Genomic DNA, 24,330 nt, shown 5'->3' on the forward strand with positions numbered 1-24,330 from the left:
GCCAGATTGAATATTCGAATTTGAAGGTATACTCCATAAATTTGGCTGATTTATGCTAGGGTTGTTCTTAATTTTGCGTTTTAAGTGTGCGATTATAGTTAATTAATTTTCTTAAATTGGTTTTGGGGAAGGGGGTTTGAATTCAATTACGATTGTTTTAATTATGGGTTTTGGTCCTAGAATTGTATATGTAGGTTCTCAGTATTATATGATTTCATTATTGGATTCGATAATTATCCAGATTTAGGTAGCTCTCTAAGGTTTGGTGTTGGGATTATCATCACATAGCCAGATTCATCCAAAACTAGGAATAAATACTACAGTATATATGAAGTTTCGGCATTAGTGGATTTAGGAAACCTAGCTACTCAAATCTATTGATTATATTACTGAGTACATTCAGTTATTGTACAAGAACAATATACATGGCATACTCTTGCATTAGCATTCCAAACTCTTGGTGTGGAGTATGGTGACTTGGGCACGAGACCTTTATATGTCTTCACCGATGTGTTTATCAAGGTGCCTATAACATCGGAAGTTGATATCCTAGGGGCACTATCTGTAGTACTATATATAATAGCTCTTGTACCTTAGCAAAATATGTATTTGTAGTGCTTAAAGCTAATGATAATGGGGAAGGTACATGTTTTCTCATCTTTCTTTTAGCTTTATCTGCTTTATCATTAGCTATTTGCCTCTGAAAATAATAGGCAAATTATGGCTGCAGGGGGGACATTTGCACTGTATTCGCTTATAAGTAGGTATGCTAATGTGAATATGCTTCCAAATCGACAACAAGCCGACCAAAAGATTTCTAGCTATAGGCTTAAACTACCCACTCCTGAACTTGAAAGGGCTTTAAACATTAAAGAGGTTTTGGAAAGAAAATCCTCTATGAAAACCCTTCTTCTATTTTTGGTTCTTATAGGAACTTCTTTGATTATAGTGGATGGTATTCTAACTCCAGCTATTTCAGGTAGGCTACTTTTTTTAAAACGAACACATTAACATCATAGTTGAGTATGTGTGCCTATATTTGGAAACACATTAACATCAAAGTTGAGTATGTCATGTTAGAGTTTTGACTCTGTTCTAGGAGTCCGAGTAAACTTGCTTGCCTTTTCACCATTAGCTCCTTTAAGCACCTGCATACAACTTCATGAATTTGAGTGTTATAGATTAAGCTAATTTTCTTTTTAGATTCCTATTAATTGTTTCTTGACATTTCTCAATGATTTTTACCTTGTGCAGTTATGTCAGATGTGAGTGGTTTGCAGGGTGAGATTAAGGGATTCAGTACTAGTAAGTATATCTACCCTTTGTGTAGATACAAAGTAAATGGGTATGTCTTCTCTCTATGCACCATGAACTAAATTCATGATTAAATAGTAACTCTACAAGTCAGCATTGTGCAATTACAGAAGTCTATAAGCCTCTACACTAGCTCTTCCATCACACAGAATGTTAAAATGCGAATATTGTTAGTTCTTTTTAATGGGTGGCCGTAATTATTAACTTACATGTGATTGCATTTAGTAAGGACTGACAATTTTTATGAATTGGAAGAAGCTGTAGTCATTGTTTCAATGGTCATTCTAGTTGGGTTGTTTAGAACACAAAGGTTTGGAACAAGCAAAGCTGAGTTTTCATTTGCTCCTGCCCCTGTCGTTGTGGTTCTTTTCTTTGGCATCAATTGGATTCTACAACCTCATCAGACATGCTATTACAGTTTTGAGAGCCCTTAATCCAGCTTACATCTACCTTTTCTTTAGGAAGAATAATGTTCAAGCATGGCCAGTTCTTGGCGGCTGTGTTTTGTGCATCACAGCCGCCAAGAACTGTATCCTTTTATGTTCTAAAATTTCAGGCCGTTAGAACTTAAATTAGCATTAATCTTCATTCTTACTTGACTTCCCTAATTGAGGCAATCAGTTGTTGTTCGTTGTAGAATATATAGTTCCTTGCTTTTGAGCATTACTATATAATTAATAGTTTATTACGACACATTTCCATTTGCTTGGACTACTGCATTTAGTCCCTGATTTCATTGAGAATTTCTTGCAAGCATGTGTTGCTGAAAGTCCAAATTCTGTTTCTTAACTGGAATCTGGAATCTGGAATCTGGAATCTGGAATCTGAAATCTGATTTACTTTCATTGATAAGTTGTTCTTGTACCTAAATGTAATTTGCAGGGTATGTGATTACAGGAGCCGAAGCCATGTTTGCTGATCTAGGCCATTCTCTGTGCGATCCATTCAGGTAGGTCCATCTGAGTTCTCAGTAGCATAGAGTACTTCGATGTTCTATCAATTAACCAGTTAATTTTTTAAATTACAATGACTTTGCAGATTGCATTTACTTCTATTGTATTCCCCTGCCTTCTGCTAGTATACATGGGCCAAGCAGCATTCACGATAAGACTTCCATCCTCATCTGAGCGAGTATTCTTTGATACTGTGCCAGGTAACCCTTGTCAGAAAGCGACTACTTGATCATCTTGAATCATATAATCTTTTTGTGACATTTCTATAAATCATTATGGCAAATAGATGGATTGTTCTGGTCAGTCTTTGTGATTGCTACACTAGCTGCCTTTGCTTTACGTGAGCACAATTGGAATGACAGTTTGTTTGGTTGGACTCGGCCTAAGCTTAGCCTTACTAAGGCATGCACCAATTCGTATTAAACTAGCTATATTGTTTGTTTGTGCAATCTCCCTTTTACTAGGGAGTAATTTAGAAGAGCAAACCTGCTAAGAAATGCGTTGTTCGTTATCCTGCCACTGAAAGTCTTATCATCCATGTTGTGCAAATGCCTGATGCGTTGTTCAGCGTACCAGATAGCTTCGACTGGTGCTACTATGAGCTTGAATTATGTTGTTGGCTTGTTGTTGCTATGATGAAGCAATAAGGTTAATTGGGCTTGCCTCCTGCTGTTTTATTGTTGTTGCAGGCTGCTGTAATGTTGATTCTGTGTAGGGGTTACATTGTGATATAGCCTGTGGCATAATCCCCTGCATTCTTTCTTTTCTTAAGTACAATGTGAGACAACAGTATATATAATGGTCTTTCATCCTACTAAATATTTACTGAGGATGGCATATATATTTACTGAACACAAATACTAACTTCCAAAATGAACTTCACATTTTGGAAGTTAGTATTTGTGTTCAGTAAATATATATATATATATATATATATATAAGACCATCAGAGGATGGCATATATATTTACTGAACACAAATACTAACTTCCAAAATGTGAAGTTCAATTTTTTCTTCATGTATTGCACTTAATGTTAATATTTATGGTAATACTAATTCTTTCGGTTTTTTTCCCTTCTATTTTATTTGTATATACAAGTAAATATATTATATAAGCGGATCTCAAAGTTCGTTCTTCTATAGAAGAATATCACATCCTTGTAATTAAAGAAGTGAACTGATAGTGATTTTATGTGATACTGTTTTAAGCTTACTGGCTAGCTAGGTTTTTTCAAAGGGGCACTAATAAGCTTGTTTATGATCTTATTACTGTAGATATATGATCCACGACCAAGTTGTGAAGCTACATGCGGAGTAATTTTATTATTATTATTATTATTATTATTATTATTATTATTATTATTATTATTATTATTGTTATTATTATTAATTTTTATTTTTTTTATTTTTATATTATTATTATTATTATTATTATTATTATTTCTGGTTGGTTGTACTCTTTTTAATTTATTAATTTTGTGGTATATCTGGAAACAAGGTGGAGACTGTCCATGTATGAATTCTTATACACCATTGTTTCGCAGTACTTACTTTTCAGATTGTCAGTTTCCAAGTTATGACAAAGAGCAGATTGACGAAGTAAGAACCGGTTGGGTGCGCTATGTTGTTCAACAATTGTATAATCGTTAGGTTATGTTGAAGGAAACAACAAACATAAGACTCTATTGAAGTATTGATTAATGTATTCTACGTAGTTTAATTTTTAGTTTTAGTTTAGATCTATGTAATTGGTTTTATTAGGGTAACATTGTAAAAATTCTTTTAATTGAGGTATGGAAATTAATTTTCAACTATTTACTATTGTTCAATATATGGTGTTATTTGTGGCAAAAAAAATGAAATATTTTTCAGGTTTAAATATTATATTTAAAAAAAAACATATAATAGCGCTTCATAACATCCGCTATTAGAAAATAATTTAAAAGATGGCGCCAAATCTTTTATAGCGTTTCTTTAATAGCGCTTATAATGTGCTATGAAAGAAACATTTGAATTATCCTAGATATTACATATGACAGCGCTTTTCGAAAGCGCTATTAAAGGTACATTTTACTTTTAATAGCGAAGCCATCAACAGCGCTTCAATAAGCGTTGTTAAAAGCATTATTAAGCGCTATTAAAAGCAATTTCTGTTGTAGTGCCACGACACAAGGCAGGGCTGCTGCCTGGTGCTCGTGCACCACGCCCTTGCTCATTGCATTCGTGCCGCACGGGCGACGAGCTCCCTTGCTCGTCGTCGCATGCCCGCACTATACAACACCCCTTAAGGGTAACACGAAGCGTCCATTGCTTTGTGCGTGCAAGTTATATGAACGAATCGCATAAAAATTTAAAATTTATATTTAAAATTAATGACAAATTAATAAATATTATTAATTTCATAATTTTAGGGCGAAAAATCGAAAATTTATTATCCAATTGATTTCCGATTATTATGGATTCAAGTCTAGGTCATAAAAATTTAAAATTTATCATAAATTTACAATTTTTATGGTGGTTTTTAATCATAGGTTTCTAATTAAATTATAATTAATTATGGAAATCAAATTAATTCTAAATTATTCTAATTTTCAACAAATTAATCATAATTACAAATTAGATTGCATAATTAACAAGGCTAGGCATTCAAACTTGTTAAACATATACAGTAGGTCAATCAAAAATTCAAGATTTATCAACAAGAATCGCAAATATTTAATTTAACATCTTAAATTTACGAAATTTTGCATTCGAAAAACTAAAACCTTCGAAAAGTCATAGTTAGGCTTCGAATTTGAGAATTCTGGGTTCGGCAGAAAAATACTATTTTTGTCAAAATTTTAGAATGCCTTTTACATGCGGAATTGACACAAAAATCACTCGATTTGGATGAGTAACGAAGAAACTGCCGAAAAACTGCGTACGTATAATTAAATAAACGCAATTTGCAATTAATTAACAATTACGAAAATTAATCACCCCTTTTAATTCTTGCAAATTTGTAATATTTAACCATGTTTATGCAAATTAGATTATGAAAATAATAAGGGGCTCGTGATACCACTGTTAGGTTATGATACATATGAGAATTCATAAATCATGCGGAAAAAACCATTAAGCCAGGAATACATATTATTTACACATAATCATATAGCATAATTTAGATGCATACTCTTTGTTGCGTGCCTTCCCTAGCTGCGCCCGAACCGAACAAGAACAAGTCTTTAGGACTCCAAGTGTCGTCCCTCCGTAGATAGTCCACAGCACGTCCGGATCCGCCTTAAGATTGACCAACTAGAATCGCCCTTAAGGTACTAGAATTTTCGGCACTTTTGAGCAAGATGTGTGATTGAATTTTTCTCTCAAAAACTCACTTTGAATACTTTGAAACTCGTTATAAATTGTGAACCCAAGCCACATATTTATAGGGGTATGGAAAGGGAATTGGAATCCTATTCAGATACAAATTAATTAAAACTAGAATCCTACAAGAACTCTAATTAATTAATTTATCAAATAGAATTAGGAATTTAATCATTAACCGAACTCTGCACATTTTAGGAATCGTGCATGAACACAAACACTTACGCACACACACACGGCAGCCACGATGGGCCGCCCATGCGCGTGCGTGCGAGCAGCAGCCCACGCAGCGAGGCCTACGCGAGCTACAAGCCCACGCAAGCATCTGCGCGCGCTGCGCGCGCTGTGCGCGCTGCCACGGCCTGCTGGGCCTGGCCTTGCGCTGGGCCTGGCGTGGCCTTGGCTGTTCGTGTGGCGCGCTGGGCTTGCTGGGCGATGGCCTGGCTTCGTGCTGGGCCCTCGTCCGGCAGGCCTCGTCCGATGCTTATTCGTACGATACGCTTCCGATTAAATTTCCGATTCCGGAATTCATTTCCGATACGAACAATATTTAACATTTCCGATTCCGGAATTAATTTCCGTTTCGAACAAATATTTAATATTTCCGTTTCCGGAATTATTTTCCGATTCCGATAATATTTCCGATTCTGACAATATTTCCGTTTCCGGCAATATTTCCGATTCTGGCAATATTTCCATTTCCGATAATATTTTCCGATACGTACCATGTTTCCGTTTCCGGCAACATCTACGACTTGGATAATATTTATATTTCCGATACGATCCATATTTCCGTTTCCGGCAATATCATCGTTTCCGGAGTATTCATTTCTTGCCTGTGACGATCTCAGCTCCCACTGAAACCAAGATCCGTCGATTCCGAATATTCATAGATGGAGTATTTAATGCCATTAAATACTTGATCCGTTTACGTACTATTTGTGTGATCCTACGGGTTCAGTCAAGAGTAAGCTGTGGATTAATATCATTAATTCCACTTGAACTGAAGCGGCCTCTAGCTAGGCATTCAGCTCACTTGATCTCACTGAATTATTAACTTGTTAATTAATACTGAACCGCATTTATTAGACTTAACATAGAATGCATACTTGGACCAAAGGCATTATTTCCTTCACAATTTCCATCAAGTAATTGTAGAACGCTTCAATCATAAAGGACATTATTGTCCTGTATATAGACAACACCTTCTTCGTAGAAATGACGTTGTCAACATATACAAGAGTTTTACTGTTGAAGTTGACAATTAGAAGAGAAAAGTGCTCCCCATAATGAATAGGCAAGTAAAACTGCAAAAAAATGAAGAAAAACATAATCAGAAAAATCATAACTAAAAGACATAAAATTTTAACTAATTAATACAATGTCTTAACTATAACCTATAAATTCATAACTATTAAGAATACAAACTTACCATGGAAACAGTTTTAAGATCCCATCGGTGGTCATTGATGTCCTCCACCCAATGTTTCCAACTACTTAAAAGCTCTTCAGAAATTTGTTGTTCAGAGTCCATTGACTTCTCATTCGAAACAAGATCTTTTAGCTTGATCTAAAAAATAATAAAATAAATTTATTTAATAAATAGAGAAAAAACATAGTGACAAATTTTGGTGTAATGAATAATAACAAAGAAATAATCGTACCGTATACTCAATTCCGAAATAGAAGTTACACCCTTGATAATTCAGCTCAAATTGCTTTCTATTTAATAGAATGGCCCAAGACTCGACAATATTGGATAAGATTTTCCTATCAGGGAGCAAACTTTGCATCTCTTCTCTTGTTATCTTATGAACCAAACCATAAACAAAAAGTTCAGCCCTGTTACACAATCATTAATTTATGTTAGTGTTTAAATAATTGATGTAATTTTTAACTAATAGGTTCTTGTGCTTCACAATTTAGTTAAGTTGCATATTTTTTAAGGCTTAACTAAATGACATGATTAGTTAACTAATACATGATATTCTCTAACTAATTGGTAAAAATTCTAAACTAATGACTATAAAATCCTAATTGATAACTAAAAATTCATAACTAATTTATGTTAACTATTTACTAAAAACTCATTACTAATTGATACACATTCTTAACTAAAACTATAAAATGAATAACTAATTCAGAAACACAACTTACTTTTGATCAATAAAATCATCTTCATGAAAACAGAAGTCCATTTTTAAGGCTTAACTAAATGATATGATTTGTTAACTAGTATATGATATTGTCTAACTATTTTGTGAAAATTCTAAACTAATGACTATAAAATCCTAATTAATTACTAAAAAATTCATAACTAATTTATTTTAACTATTTACTAAAAACTAATTACTAATTGATACAAATTCTTAACTAAAACTATGAAATGAATAAGTAAATACAGAAACACAACTTACTTTGGATCAACACACTCATCTTCAAGAAAACAGAAGTCCAGAACCTCTTTTTCAAGCTTTGCCTCTTGGGAGAGAGTCTTAGGGTACCTAAGCATGAATGCAGATACACAGAAAACTTCTTCATCAGGTGAACCAAGTGCTATGTTGCAACAAAGATTATCATTTTCTGGTTGACGACCACCAGATGTATCACTCGTTGAAGGAACAGAACCAGAAGCAGCATCATTCTTTTTATCTGCACCGCTACCATCACCAACAGAACCAAAAGCAGGAGCGTTCTTTTCACCTGCACCACTACCAACACCGGCAGCACCAGAAGCAGCACCATTCTTTTCAGCCTCATCATTACCAGCACCGACAGAACCAGAAGCAACACCAACACCATTCTTTTCACCTGCATCATTACCAGCACCGGCAAGACCAGAAGCAACACCATTCTTTTCAGATGCATCATTACCAGCACCGGCAGCACAACTGTTATTTTTCTTCAGATCTTCAGCATATGCAACAATGGAGTCTATAATCTCCAAAAATACCGGATCTCCATAACCAGGACTATCTGACAATTGTTGTCTTCCCTTCTTTAACGTACTGATATGCTGCTGATGAAAATTGGAAACAATGTATAAATCCCGGCAATACTTTTTCAATGCTACTTCCAACTCCTTCACAAAAAATGAAAAAAATTAGCTAAAACTAATAATAGTATCAAACAATGTATAACTATTTAATTTAATAACTTAACTAATACAAGACACCATGTAACTAATTTCTTGAATTACTTAACTAATATGTGTGACTAAAAAATAATAAAATTGTTAACTAATTGCCTTAGTAGATTAACTAATTGGTATCAGTTCATCACTAATAAGTAGGATTCCTTAACTAAACCAAATAAAAATAAAATTGAAAAAAATAAACTGACTTACATCATCGCAGCTCTTTTCAATATCATCATTTGTCTGAAAACCTTCAGGAATAGCAAACTCAATCATCTTACTTCCCGATGCAGAATGAGGTATCCCCGACAAATCACCAAGAGACTTTGACAAAGGATAGCTCGTTAAATCAACAGCAGCTAGCCCAAAACCCATTTTCACCTCAGCAGCTACACGTTCAGATACTTCATCAGGAGACCAATGTTGCACAAGCGGAATCTCCTTGGGCGGACTTACACCACGGAATAAAGCTCTTTGAAGATATATAATCTCCAAAAATTGTAAACAACCGCCAACTCTAGTATTAGTAATTTTTTCGTTCCACCTACATACAGCCAACCCCAAATGGTCAAGCACGTACTTGCACCAATTTTGTTTCGCAATTTTTGAAACATCCTCTACTGCCTTAAGAAGCTTAATGTCTACCAAACGGTTAGACGTGGGAGCCAAGAAAACACCTGTCAAACCAATCAGTTCATCACAAAAACAAATCAGTGAAGCAATTGAATAAATTAGTTAAGCATGCAGTTCAATTAGTCACACTGAGACAGTAAGTAGTTGAACAATCAGTTCACTTAATTAAAAACAAGAATTAGTGAAGCATTTCAAGCATTTAGTTAAAAAAATCAAATAATTAGTTAAATTTTCATTACAATTAGTTAAGATGTGAAATAAAAATACTGAAAATTTTTCGAAACAATAAATCACTGAGAATATAAGTAGTTAAGTATTAAAAGAAACTAGTTAAAGAATAGAAGGAATTAGTGAAGCATTTTAACCAATTAGTTAAGGTAGAATAAATAATTAATTACAAAAATGGATTACCTAAAGCGTAAATCACAAACGCACGCTTGAATTCATTTCCGTACTCGTTAGTATTTGCAAGATAAATCTCCACCTCAGACAAAGCAGCAGATTGCACATTGTCTTTTTTGTTATATTTTCTAAACCACCTCTGGATCATTTCAAACGTTCCATCTCCCTCAACCCTCTTCCTGGGTGTTTCTTCAACATCAACACCTTTCACCAAGGGCAGCCTAAACACGTCATACACATCATAATCATATAGCTGCACACCATATTTCCGGCCTTCCCCAAACTGCAGCATATGACCAACACTGTTAAATTTCTCAAGAATCCAGCAACTAAGCTTCTTGTTAATATCAGGAAGACGAATAGACAGCAGGCCACCAAATCCAATTTCAGTTATGGCCTTGACTTGTTTGTCTTTCTCCTTGATGATAGATAGCATATTAATGAGAGCTTCTGGTCTACAGATGGGTGTAAAATCCCTAGAAAAGAACAAAAGAACTTAAAACAAAGAACCAATAATGTAATAATTGGAACATAAGAGATATGACTAAATTAATAGGAAAACTACACTATTAGTTTCAGTCCATAACTAAATACATTGGATGTTTAACTAATTACTTGTACAATGACACTAATTGATGTCAAATCTTAACTAATTGGTTTCACAACTTAAAAAATTCAAATGAAAGTTTAGCTAGTTGAATTTACTGTTGAACTAATAGGTTTCAATCAATGACTAATTAAACTAAATGTATAACTAATAGGTCTCAGTGAATGAATAAAAAGAGGATAAAATTTATACCTATCCAACTCAATTGTTTTACCATCAGGCTCTACATACTCCAACTTCACTTTTTGTGTTTTCTTTGTCCCTTTTCTGGACGGAACAGCCTCATACCCTACATCAGCAGCAACTTCTTGTGTCTGTTTCACTAAATCAGGATCTGCATTCTTAATATGAGGATCATCCTCAGATGTCTTCGCTGCATTTTTTGTTCTAGCCATTTTGATACCTGAAAAAAATACACAACGTAAGTCAACAAATCAAAATTCAAAAAACAAATCACTGAAAAACTAGAAAGTTTGTAACTATTTAGTGTGTATAGATAACTAATGTATGTAAATGTGTAACTAATATGGTAAAATATGAAACTAATTCGTCTGTATAGATAACTAATTGGTTATAACTAATTTATGAAAACACATAACTATTTGAGTTGAATAGTTAACTAATAGGTTAAAATATGTAACTAACATGTTAAAATACATAACTGAAACATACATGTTGTTAAGATATTCTTAATTGTGATTATTAATAAAAAAAAAACTAAAACTACTGATATCTTAACTAAACAACCAAAATTCTAAACTAAAACAACAAAAATTCAAAAGCATAGCAAAAAATAAATGGGAAAAAGCATTTTCAAGCAGTTCCAAAAGAAAAACACATAAAAATAATGAATCTGACAACCTGAATTTCAAATAAAAAGTACGAAAAATGAAGTTCTAACAATAATAGCACAAAAAAGAGAACAATCGCGCAGTTGTAGAAGAAGAATCGCAAAACGTAAGCACAAATCTCAGAAAATCACAACAAATACATGAAAATCTTAAAAAATCGACGAAAACCCTAACATAAACGGAAAATCAAGAAGAATCATATAATCGATGAAAATAGAAAAATGAAGAACAAAAAATGCACAAAAACGCAACGACATTAAAGTAAAACCTAAAAATCACAGTAAAACCCTAAAATGAACACAAACCCTAACAATATACATGCATACCAAAATGTAGATTAAAAGCAAAATAAAACGAGTATACAGACTAAATTAAACTAGAAAAAGAGAAGAAAATCCAAAAACAACAAAAATTGAAAGTTAAATTAAAGGAAACACTTACAAAATCGAAGAGACAAAGAACAATAACGGAGCTTGAGCCAATTTCGGAAGAATAAATAGCAGAATTGAACCAAAAACGACCAGAAGTGAAGCGTGATTTGGAAGAAAAACGATCGGCGCGAAAAGATGAAGAAGAACCGTCACTTTCTCTCTCTTAAATGAGAACAGTGTGATTTGAAAATGAAACGAAAATGAAAATGAGGAAATAGATCAGGAAACCAATGTTTTTATAGGATCCGAATATTTTCGACCCGCGAGAATTTGGGCTGTATTTGACCCGCGAACAGAACCCAGTATAAGGTGGTCTCACAGGAAAGACCGCCTTGTACAAAAGTTTGTATTTTTTTTTTTTAAAGAAAATACAAATATAACCAAATAACTTAAAACAAATAGACCACACTTAGGCACTTAGCAAGGTCCCCATTTTGTTTTTAAAACTTCAAATGAATTTTGGTTCTCCTCATACAGTCATACTCATCTCACTCTTGATCTCGTTCTTCCTCCTCCCTCCTCCCTCCTCCCTCCACTTTTATATTCTCCAAACTTGGTCGACGAAGGAGTTCTGATTGCCTCTTCCTCCTGCTCTTAAAACCCTAACTGCTCCCCTCCAACAAAACCACCGTCTTGTAGTTGTATCACCACCTCTGGCCGGCGGCGCCTTTGCTAACCACTTCTCCTTCTCTGCCGCTGCTATTGTTGGTGTTCACGACAGTGTATGACCTCTTTTCCTCTTCTATATACTCCACTCATCTATTTTTTATCGGTTTTTTTTGAAATTTCTGTTGATATTATTTGTATTTTTATCGTTCCAGTAAATGTTTAGTCTAATGTGGGAATGATGAATTATACCTGATGAAATGCTTCAATTGATGAAATCTTGTTGTAAAATGTACCCTGTTGGATTTGCGTTGGCTTTGTTTTGGTGTTGCTTTATGTCTAATTAGTCTATACCAGTTCAGCATTGTAATTGATGAATCATATTATCCTTTTTCTACAATTTGTTTTGGGGTTAATTTGATTTTCTCAAGGAAAGTAGAAAAGAAGAGAGAAATACTTACAGGCGTAATGAAGTTTGATTGAATAAGAATTTCGGCATTTGTTTTTGTTTAACTTGAATTTTGGAGCTTGAGGAAATAAGATAGTGCATTAGGTTAGATTCGTACATATTTGGTGATTGACAAGACCCCTATACCATTGAACCACTTCAACCATTCAGCTTAATTTCACAGGCTTTTGTTTATAACCCTTTTATTTAGGATGGAAGACTACGAAAATGGAGCCCCTCCTACTCTGGCTCAGGGACGAGTCTGTTGTAGATCTGCCACTGGTTTTGTATTCGGTTTTTATTAAGACTACTGAATTTTTCCATTTAGTTTCGATTTGTGGCGTTGGTTTACTTTGTGTTTGTGTATAGGATTGTTTAACAAAGTCCTTTATACAGCCTATGTAGTTTATTTTTTTGTTGAGCTTCCTTTAGCCGTTAATCTTGTTGGTTCGAATATTAGTTTGATTTTTTTTTTTGGCGCTATGTTTTCCCTTCTGAGCGTAGTAAGCTATTTTCATGCTAAGAATTGTGGCATATGGATAGGTGCTAAATTTTACTTCCTTTCATGCTATTGTTTTGGGAAATCGTTCTTTATTCTATAATCATGTGGATTTGAATTATTTCTGTAAAAGAAGTCATTTAATTGTGTACTCCCTCCGTCTCTATTTATTCTTTACTTTCCATTTCTAGTGTCCCATTTTAAACTTTACATTTAGAATCTTTCTTTTATATTTTATCATAAACGTCCTAAATATTCTGTCTAAAATCGTGCAAGTGATTGTTTTAATTAATTAAAATCATTGGGACACCAAACCTTTCACACTCTCCCATGGAGACATTATCTCTCACACTTTCCCAGTGTAATATTTTGGATAAAACAATAAACGTAATTTGCATTGTTTAACTAAAAAAAAGAGGAATCTTTATCAACATTAATGTACGGAGGTGTACGAATCGTGTGCATGATGCAAAACGTAAAGAATCGTACCTTTGGTGATTGCGAGTTGTTTTGATTAAGCTTTGCTTCCAATGCAAGTTATTTACAGAATTTGGAGTTTGTATGAAGCAATGTACAATGGTTACTGGTTTTCTGCTTTAGCTGTAGTAACTAGTGTTAGATATTATGGCAAAATAGATAATTATGTTTTTGGCACTTCTTAATTAACAGCCCTGCTTACAGTAAGGAAACGGCAGCAGCAGCATGATACCAGCAGATCCTTCCGGAAGACTCTCTCTCCTACGCCGAATCCAAGAGGGAGACCTAGTTATTGTCTATGAACGTCATGACCACATGAAAGCTGTCAAGGTAATTAATGGCTCAGTCCTGCAAAATCGGTTTGGAGTGTTTAAACATTCTGATTGGATTGGTAAGAAATTTGGGTCCAAAGTCTTCAGCCACAAAAAGGGTTTCGTTTACTTGCTGGCACCAACTCCAGAGTTGTGGACATTGGTTCTAAGCCACAGGACCCAGATTTTGTACATAGCTGATATAAGCTTTTTAGTTATGTACTTGGAGATAGTTCCGGGCTGTGTGGTGCTGGAGTCTGGTACAGGTAGTGGCTCTCTCACGACTTCACTTGCTAGGGCCGTGGCGCCGATGGGTCATGTCCATACATTTGATTTCCATGAGCAAAGGGCTGCTTCAGCTAGGTAAGCTTGCTTTCATATAAGATGTTTTTCTAGATACTACCCTCTTTTTCTGTTGTACAAAGCTAGGGAAGTTTTATTTATTTGTTGATTGTTTTTCTTTTGTGCTGATACTCTGTCATCTTTATGCATAGTAGTTTAGATTTTTCTTATGGTTATGGATTATTCAAAGGACCAGTTCCATTTGAGTTTTGTGTGTGACTAAGGGGTGTTTGGTTCACAAAATTAGAACGGAATGTTATGAGAATGAGAACCCCTTAGGTACTGATTGAAACTCTGTTACTTGATTTCATCAGTTTGGCAGTGACTTTTATGATCCAAGGTATGGATTCAATGTCCATTTTATGGTTCCACTTTAGGGGAAAGGTAGAGTATGAGATTCAGGGGGTGGAGGGGAGGATAAGAAACCAGAGGGTATGAGGTTCCATACCCATGTGCAAGGAATCAACTAATTCCCTGGCTGAACACAACTGGATACAGGAAATTGAGGAAAGGTTGATTGATGTATATATTGAGAATGGAGTTTAAGTTTGACAACACAAGTAACCCAGAGACTTTCGAGAGGTCTCTAACTCTCCCAACTTTACCCAATACATTCGAGATGATTCTCTCTTTCTCCTCCCTTCCCTTTTCAATTACAAATCACTAACATAAGACAAAATCAATTAACACAAAAGATACTGCCACAGTAGTACTGCATAAAGGACAAAACTCATTAAGGGTTGCACTCACTAAGAGTAGTGGCTCCTTCATCTGGTGTGTGGTGGCTGCTGCTGTCTTCCTGTTGTCTTGTGGCAACTGTTGTCTCCTCTTTCTCCTTGCGTACATCTGCAGTACGGGCTTGGTAGGTAGATGCATTGCACCATGATAGCTCAACCAAGCACCTGTCTCGGTATCCCATCCTTTGGGTCCAACCAAATATGCCCTTAATGAGTTGTAGTTGTCTTAAATGGTATGGTGAACAAAAATTGTGGACCATAGTTAAGCTTTCGTACTTGAACATTTACTCTGTGGCTGAGCCTGAGGTTTGATAGCTTGTCTTTAGCATTTAGTATATGGATGTTAACATCTTGGAGAATGATTGGCTGATGGTTGTTGGCATCAGTAATTATTGCCAAGGTATTTCGACGTGGACATACTTTTGACTCTTGCTTTTAGATGGAAGGTGACTTTTATGATGTTCTCTACATATGCTTAAGCCCTGTGCCTGTAAATAGCGGGAGGGGGGGGGGGGGGGGATCTGCATTGGAGCTTGTAAATTAGATAATGTTTGCTGCAAATAGGAGCTTTTTTGATGTTAATATAAATGTGAGTACGAACAAAGAAAAAATCTGCAAGTAGGATGTCACAGCTGTTTTAGTACTCAATTAAGCTATTTAAGGTGCTGAGGTATATTTTTAGTTGGATATTTGGTACTTTTAGCAATGCTATCCTTGAAATCTCTTCTCACATTGTTGATTTCATGTGATAGGGAGGACTTTGAGAAGACGGGGGTGAACAAGTTAGTTACGGTGGGAGTTCGAGATATTCAGGGTGAGGGATTTCCTGACGAACTAATAGGACAGGCTGATGCTGTTTTCTTAGACTTGCCACAACCATGGCTTGCGATCCCGTCAGCCGGAAAGATGTTGAAAGCAGATGGTATTTTGTGTTCATTCTCGCCTTGCATCGAGCAAGTACAACGATCATGTGAAACTCTCGAGTTGAAGTTTACTGGTAGGTTTAGTGTTTGGTAATAGTTTTCAGTAAATGTTATAATCTTTACCCTCCCTTTAATGAAATACAGTTTGTTGTTGTTAGATATAAGGACATTTGAGATACTCCTACGAACATATGAAATTAAAGAAGTAAGAGCTGAAGTTGGCGAAGGAGATGATGGTTTCTCATTGAGATCACCACCTCGCAAGAAAAGACAACATTCAACTGAAAAAGGCAGTGCAGTAGAGGCTTCTGGGGCTACAACAGTCATGGCAAAACCATGCAGTGAGACAAGAGGGCACACTGGTTATTTGACATTTGCAAGACTCAAATGCCTTTGATAAGATGTCTGTATTTTGTATGGTGGCCTTTGTAGGATAACTTGATTTGTATCCCTGAGGAGTTTCCACTTGCAGAATCCAACTAATGTGCTGATGTCTGGATTGAGTTGGGTTTTATGGTAGGACAAATGCAAGTTTTTGGTGCTCATCATTTGCAATATCACTCACCACATTTTTGTTATGCAAGTAATGCAATCTCATGAATTTCAAAATACAGGTCAATTGTGTAGCGTAAAATAAAGCTCCACTAATTTGTTATACTACTACGGAGTATGAGAAGGGACTTTACCATATTTTGATTGTCCTGATACGTCTTTTCTCCTCTTGGATAATTTAACAGTAAATCTCCAATTTAGTTGGCGATTCAAAAACATTACTTTTTTCCAAACTTTACACAAGGGTGGGCAGTAGATTGAAAATTTTATGAAAAAGATGCGTATTTAGGGAATTTTAACATCTTCAAGCATTTTATTTGGAATTCGGTCCAAAATAATAATTAGAAAAGTAGAGTGACATTCGATACAAGTGAAAGGCAAGGGAAACTATTGCGGAAATCAGCTTCCTTAACAAGGTTATCAAAAAAGAATTGAAGTTAAGATGAGATTCAAATGACCAGGTACATCTTATTTGATACATAAATAAGGTAGAAAGCAATTATTATTGTTATATTGGGATAAGTTATAAGAATGTACTAGGACAATATGCAGCAGAACAAGTGAAGCAATATCCAATCAGTCATTTTCCATTCCTGTTGATCTTAGTTAAGTAAAGTGATAAATCAGGTATCAAAATGAAAAAACCTAGCATTTCCTTTAATTGTAAAGCACGACTGCATCTTCAAAGTCTCAGCAAGTTTCAGGGTCTTCCATGCAATATTTGGTCAGCGACAGGAAATGCTGGAGTTATGTCAACTGGTACCTGTAAAGACATCAAAAATCAACTTTATATAACAAGGGTAAAGTAACAGCCTAAGAGCAACTCCGAGCAGTGGTGAAAAAATTAGCTCACGAAGAAAAATCAGTGAAGAAAAAAAAAAAGATCGCGAAACAAAACAATGAGTCGAGGAATTGCTCACGAGCAAATGGGGAAATGCGCGCACGTAATTCCATTTCATGAAGTTGCTTGCCAGAAATTTGGCCCCACCAACTGCCATATTTCAGTTGAAAATGACAGGTATTCCCCCAAATGTTACCGTTGAACCACAACATTCCAATATATATATATTCTCAAAGTCTCAACAAATCTAACTGGGCGTAGCTTGAGGCCCAATGGGCGCTGGCCACGTGTCCCAGTAAGATTCATCAACCAATCCCAAAATTCGGTGCAAATTGTAACGGCTCTTTTGTTTAACGGCTAATTTTAGCCGAAAATAATTAATAAAAACAAAAAAAATTATACCAACAGTCATAAAATTTCAAGATCAATTTTGCTATACCAATTTTGCTATATTTTGACACTTTCAAAAATCATTTTTTCTATCTCTCTAAACTCACCAAAATCATTTTTCATATTAAGTATTACTATAGTTTTTGATATTAACGAAAAATTATTGAAAATTTTCAGTAACATAAATTTTCAATTAAATTTAGAGTATTAAAAATATATAAATATCGAAATATATATAAAAATAACGTAAATAAAAAGTTTTAACATAAATAAATAATTTATCTTAATTAATTGTTAATTCATTTAAGTTATTAATATAATTGAATAAAATATAAAATGGATGGAGTATGTGGGAGATAGAAAGTGTGGTGGGGTTTAGTGAATAGTAAAAGTAAGAGTGGTGAGGAGTTTTTTTTAGTTCATTGGTGGGATAAATTTTTGTAGAAAAATTTGTTCGTGAGGAAAGTTATGTGCAGGAGTAAGAAAGTGGTAGAGATAGGGTGAGATATTTTTTGCTCACCGGTGAGAGTGGTCTAAAAGGAAGGGTAAAAGAAGAAATTCAAACCCAACTTTATATGGGTTAAACGGTTAAAAGATTTTGTCCACAAGTATATGATATCCAATCATATGGAGATTATACACTCATTGATGTTCCTTTACAAAGCCAAAATTGGCCTAAAGGCCTAAATCACTTATTGATGTTCCTTTAAAAGCTTTTTGCCTACTCAACTATTCGTTCAAACCTTATACTCCCTCCCTTTCTTTCTAATGCTTTTAGTCACTTTCCGTTTTGGAGAGTTTCATAAAGTTCTACTCATTTCTAACACTTTTTTCTGTTTTTGGCAAATACTTTTTTACCATCTTACCCCATTTTCTCACAATATTTACACTTTTTCACTCATTATCTCTTACTTTATTAACCCTTTTCCTTACACCCACCTACCTCTTTACGCTCTCTCTCTTACCAACACCCACTCACTTTTCTCAAACTTTCCTAGAGAGTCTACAGCAAGCGAGTAGAACATTACAAAACGGAGGTAGTATGAACTTAGCATCATAGAGGCATGGAAAGCTTCTTAAGCAAGCTATCCAAAAGATTTAAGTAAAAGGTTCTATGGAGGGAGGTAAAAGTAGAAGCTTTAGAGCTGGTTCGCTTATACAATTACTACTGTAGTTAAGTAGCCTATAAATAGGGGAGGTAATGGAGTTCATTTCCACCTAACACCACACTATTGCAATTCATATTTCAAGGAACAAAGTTTGCACTCTTAAATTAAAACCTAGCATGGACGAAGCCTGACTTAACTTTTAACGAAACATATGGCTACTAACAAAAACGAGACATAGCATGGGCACTATTGCAACTGACATAGCACGTGACGTATAGGTACTAATGAAAATGAAACATTTGAATGAACTTTTTTGTTGTTCATTGATGGTATGACTGATTGGATCACCACATCCAACTTAGAAATAGGTAACATCCGAAGAAGACAAAATGAAAGATATCAACTAAAACTAAAAGAGAGATGGTTTCTGATATATGCGTTTTATATAGAGTTTTTACCCCCATCCCTTAGTACTTTTTGATCTGAAATGAGCTCTTCGGAGCGATTTTTAGTACTAATGTGCTCCTTGTAGTGTGTTTGTAGTTTCAGGTTCATCATTGTAGGAATTATCATATTTGTGTGAATTTCCTACTCATTTGAATCACTACAAGAGATTATGTACTTTAGAGAGCACGAATATTGAGAAAGCCAATAGTGAAAGAAGTATAAAACCGACACTCGTCTACTCTTTTGATCATAACTCAAGTTATACAACTCCAAATGCAGCGATTCAAATTGGGTTGGATTCTAGACTTCAAGAGCTTTCCAACGAGTGGTCACTCGCCTAATTCCGACTTATAACGAAGGAGATATGATGTTTTTAAGATACGGGATTGTGCAGTTTGACGAGCAGATCGACCGATCGGGTGGCCCTTTGCCCGATCGGGCGACGACAACCCCTGGAGCGCGGATTATAGTTTATTTCCGGTTTTCTCTTGTTTTTTTGGGCAAATTATAAATACCAAGCCCTTATTATTTAGTTGGACATCTTATTTTCAGCATGTTATTTTTTAGACTCTTAGTTTATTACTTAGTTTTATTTTCTCTCTAAACTGGTTATTACTTTTATTATTCAATTCAAGTTTCAAGCTTTAAATTTCATCATTCATTCTTCAATTCGGTATTGGTCTGTTTCTTATTTTATTATTCAATTTCAATTATGCTTTCATTTAATATGCTTGTTTGGTTTAATCTAACTATGTGTGAGTAGTTTATTTTCTAGGGTTTTGGGAATCCATAGACTAATATGAAGGGATGATTGAATATTGTTGATTGTTGGTATTAGTTGTTAATTCTTATTGATTGTTTTCATTTACTATGCGATTGGATTTGCGCAGGTCTAATTGTATTAGTCTAGCAATATCAAGTTAAGATTCGAGAGATGCAATTTGATGTTCATGCTTGTGTCGATAGGTAGAATTGGGATTAATACGTAGCGAAACCCCGTTAATTCTAAGTCTATGATTAGTATTGACTCGAGAGAGCATGCTAGTCTAATTAAATGTTTTATTGATTATTAATATTGTTTATCATCCTGGACTGTTGTTCATTGGTGAACCTATGCCCTAGACCTTTTAATATCTGAATTCTTACTTGTTTAATTATTGTCGGAGTTTAATATTCAACTTAAACCATTTTCTTGTTTCCCAATAGTCTAAACCTTAGTTTTAGTAATAGAAAGAACGCCTGTTTCCCTGTGGATACGATCCCTACTTCCCTTACTATCTTGTTAGTGGACTTAGGTTTATCTTTGATTAGGTGATGCGACTTTAGCCTGTCAGTTTCTAAAGAATCAGCCTATCCATTTACCAATTAATAGGATATGAGTTTCCAGTTTAGAAACAATAACAGTAACAAACCCCTTAGAATAAATTCTGAAAAGCCATACCTCAGCACTTTCTAACTTGTCTAATGCAAGTCGCAATGGATTGGTCATTTTGCAGTACTCCTCAAGAAGAGAACTGGCTTTATTTTTGTCACCAGTAGCTTGTATGGTTAATATTTTTCTACTCAAGCTTTCAACAGCATCTTCAACCTTATAATAATAAGATAAAGGAAAAAAAACAAAACAAAACAAAAATATGTATCAGATTACCTCAACAAAGTAACCTTGAAAACTGAAGACATTAGATATGAATGCCAACCTTGTCAAAATTAACGCTAAATCTCCCATCAGGATGCATAATAAATGCTTCTTTCTCAAATAACCAATTAAACTGCAACGCTTGTCCCTTTCTGAAAAACAAGCAAACATAAATCAAGAATATGAAATAATAGGGATTTTAAAAAATTAGCAGTAACTTGCTTACCCATGAGCTTCATCTAGCCCAAAACGTACGGAGCGAAAACATCCCGCAAGAAAGGAAACATACATAGATTTGCACAAACTTGACGGAAGTAAATTCTGGGTCAGCAAGGTAGAAGAATTAAATGAGGATGATAAAAAATAAATAGAAACTGAAAAAATATGAGAACTTTGCATAAATTCAGTCCATGGAGTGGTTGCATCTGATACGAAGAGACATATATTTTAGATAAATGGAAGAATTTTTTTGTAGTTATTCAAAAACGTATTGGTGAACACACGGAATTTCTTATAACATATTTTTTTATATATTAACCACAAAATTTCAACATATATCTTTGATATTCATCCACAATCCTAAACAAAGAAAAATATTTAACATCTTAATCTAAGGTTTAACATTAATCTTACATGACTTCCTTCTTTTCAGAATAGAGATCAGAAAAAGATGATATCTTAGTAAGAAAACAAGTATGGCGAAACAAAAAATACACCCTTGGTTGTACGCTTGTACCTCGCAAGGTACAACCGGTTGTATGGTGAAAACACCACTAGATATAGCAGCTAACAAATACACTTTTTTTGATTCATAAAAGATATGAACTTCATACGTGACAAATTCAGTTATGACTTATGAGAGTCCTTTGAAGTTCGTTTGTATAAAAGGATTTGTTTTGTTCATGTAGCCTGTAATAAAGTACTCTTTTGTCTCTTTGTCAAAAAAAATAAAAAAGTACTCTTTTGTTTCCAGTATATAATCAATTCAAGAATTTTCAATGAAATTAAGAAGTTTGATAAATTTTATAGTTGTTGCACTGGTAAGGCAGCATTTATTTTTTGTTGATATTTGTAAAATTACCTACGATGTTTTATTGATATTAAGAAATGACAATTATGTTGTATTCGTATGGTAAAGAGTCAATTTATTTTGGACCGGAAGGAGTCTTAGCATTTCAAAACATAACTACCAAATAATGTCCAGAAGATGTTTATCACTAAAAAGGAGGGGCAGGGGTGAGAAAAATTTCCATGAAATTAACAGTTGGTAAAAAAGTTTAAAGTATCACCAGAAAGCCTTACAAGCTTCAAAGATGGCAATGTGAAATTTATGATCACTGACCTGATTAATGAAAAATTTGAGAGCCCAAAGACCAACTATATCAGCTTTTGCTTCTTCCAAAGCAGAGTGTAGTTCTTGTAGCTCCTGCTTGACAAGTAAATTGTTAACTTCTATCAAGCGCTCACAAGCAAGCAATAATTAACAATCTCCATAAGGTCTAAATTATAGCACCAAGTCTCTAAACAGGGAAGGGAAACAATGACACTTTTTTTCATTGGAGAGTATTTAATAGCCTCTACCACATGCGTCGACAAAACAGTGTGAAGGACAACCTTGCTAAGAGAAAACCAAGTTAAGGACATTTTGTCAATACTTTCAATCACTACCACCATACTAAATAACCAACTATGTTACTCAAAGTGTTATTTAGTTGTGTTTGGTTTGTCCAAAGATAATATAATGGATTTACATAAAAAAGCTTCAAACATTGAATCCAATAAAGACCAATATGTTACATAACAGCCATTATATGAAAAAAATTCAACTCCCTTTACGTAAAGCATTTCATAAATTAATAGGCCATTACACAATAAACGTGGGTTGTGGCAGTGCGCAGAATTTTTTTAATCTATCGTTCCTCAGTCGACACTCCTCTACAGTCTACACCCTGTGTCGAGCTTCAGACTGGCTATTAGCGGGTGCAAGTGCAACATGGGCCACCACACAAAGCTGCTAAAGCTTAAAGATGTTAATTATTTCAATAAGAAGCATGTTAGAAACTGGCGTAGTCTCATGTTGCCAAAATGTCAAGGATATGCAGGCTGGTTTGTTAGGACACATTTTTATCCTGGTCTCCTTATCAATTATATTCCTTTTCCTAGAGAATCCAACTACCTTTGGCATATATTCTTGTATTCTTGTACCATTATTGCAATTTTCCTTTGGGGTTAAGAAAAAAAATGCTATAGTTGCAATCCCTTAAAAGTTAAAACAGAATCCCTAAATCCACGAAAACGGCATTTGTTTACTCAGAAGATATTGTTATAATATAATGGAAAATTTGTCAAATACAACCCTATAAACTTCTCTCTTTACAAGTTACAACCTCAAACTTTCAATTTTGTTAATTACAACCAAATAACTTTATCCCACACTTCAAATTACAACCCCGTGTCAAATTCCGACTAACTTATTCCGAAAGTGATGTCATAATTATAAATTTTTCCCAATTAAATCATTTTGAAAAAAACTTTTAACCAAAAACTTTTCAAAAAAAAAAAAATAACCCCTCAAATTACCCCATCTTCTCAACTCCCTCGAATTCCCCAAGAAAATGAAATGAACTGCCTATCCCTACAAAATAATCTAATTAAGAACCCAAAGAAAACCTTAAAACTGAAATCTACATAAATAAAACCAAAAATAACGAGAACATCTCAATCACCCATATGATATGGCCGTATCAAATGCTCAAATACGCACAGGAAAATTAAATTTAAAACCTAGCTCAATTGCCCACATCACAAAACAAGATTCAGCAAACCCAAATCCGCAAAATCCCAACAATCCAAAACGAAATCAAATTCAAAAAATCCAAGAGAACTTTTCGACAGTGGAGAAGGTGTAAATGGGACGAATAGAGCTACCCCAAGCGGCTGCCTTCTACTTAGCAGAAGAATTATCAAACCATCAAACCAGAGAGTCCAAGAGTTCTCAAGGGGGTGAGTAATGGATGTTGGGTTTTGTAACGGCCCTTCTCCTCTTTCGCTGATAATCTCGCCTTCCTCCAAATCATCGTTACCTCTCTCTTCCCTTCATTCTCTGTCGTCGCCATTGATTTCTCAAGCTCCTCTACTGTCATAGTTTTCTTTCTGATTTGATAATGGTTGGTGTTTGAATTTCTGATTGTAGAAACTTGATGCAATGGAAGTGAAGGAAGGAAGACTATGGAAGAATTGGGTATTCTTGTGTATCTGTGAAATGGAAATTGTGGAAAACTGATGTCGGGTTAATGGGTTTTTGTCAAAGCTTGGGCAGGGA

The 24,330-nt window shown here is 34.6% G+C and overlaps 3 protein-coding genes and 1 pseudogene across 5 annotated transcripts in view; 2 read left to right on the forward strand and 2 right to left on the reverse strand.

The window, feature by feature from the left end:
- The first annotated feature begins 163 nt into the window (after window positions 1-163).
- On the forward strand, window positions 164-3,099 carry LOC110788509 (putative potassium transporter 12; annotated as a pseudogene).
- LOC110789932 (uncharacterized) lies at window positions 2,898-11,966 on the reverse strand. The gene is made up of 9 exons (XM_056835950.1): window positions 11,701-11,966; window positions 10,601-10,811; window positions 9,811-10,277; window positions 8,977-9,443; window positions 8,048-8,712; window positions 7,295-7,472; window positions 7,063-7,200; window positions 6,767-6,937; window positions 2,898-3,017 (listed from the first exon to the last, which is right to left on the reverse strand). Exons 2-9 carry the CDS (start codon window positions 10,801-10,803, stop codon window positions 2,898-2,900), a joined length of 2,409 nt encoding a protein of 802 aa, XP_056691928.1. The 5' UTR covers window positions 10,804-10,811; window positions 11,701-11,966.
- Window positions 11,967-12,142: 176 nt separating this feature from the next.
- LOC110789924 (uncharacterized) lies at window positions 12,143-16,644 on the forward strand. 2 transcript variants are annotated; one of them, XM_021994646.2, is made up of 4 exons: window positions 12,143-12,412; window positions 13,925-14,394; window positions 15,863-16,107; window positions 16,192-16,644. In XM_021994646.2, exons 2-4 carry the CDS (start codon window positions 13,946-13,948, stop codon window positions 16,428-16,430), a joined length of 933 nt encoding a protein of 310 aa, XP_021850338.1. In that variant the 5' UTR covers window positions 12,143-12,412; window positions 13,925-13,945; the 3' UTR covers window positions 16,431-16,644. The 2 variants fall into 2 exon arrangements, with proteins under 2 accessions (XP_021850338.1, XP_021850337.1); XM_021994645.2 differs by having other exon boundaries at window positions 12,144-12,412; window positions 13,913-14,394.
- A 384-nt stretch (window positions 16,645-17,028) lies between these two features.
- Window positions 17,029-24,330, reverse strand: part of LOC110789926 (nudix hydrolase 3) — a 41,639-nt gene continuing 34,337 nt past the window's right edge. For both annotated transcript variants that reach the window (XM_021994647.2, XM_056836843.1), the window contains exons 17-21: window positions 22,351-22,434; window positions 21,235-21,329; window positions 21,070-21,160; window positions 20,814-20,960; window positions 17,029-17,348 (exon numbers count right to left, since the gene is read on the reverse strand). In XM_021994647.2, coding sequence (XP_021850339.1) covers window positions 17,286-17,348; window positions 20,814-20,960; window positions 21,070-21,160; window positions 21,235-21,329; window positions 22,351-22,434 — 480 coding nt within the window. In that variant the 3' untranslated portion in view covers window positions 17,029-17,285. The remainder of the gene's footprint in view (window positions 17,349-20,813; window positions 20,961-21,069; window positions 21,161-21,234; window positions 21,330-22,350; window positions 22,435-24,330) is intronic.

Source organism: Spinacia oleracea, chromosome 2 (assembly GCF_020520425.1).
Source record: "Spinacia oleracea cultivar Varoflay chromosome 2, BTI_SOV_V1, whole genome shotgun sequence".
NCBI classification, from domain to species: domain Eukaryota; kingdom Viridiplantae; phylum Streptophyta; class Magnoliopsida; order Caryophyllales; family Amaranthaceae; genus Spinacia; species Spinacia oleracea.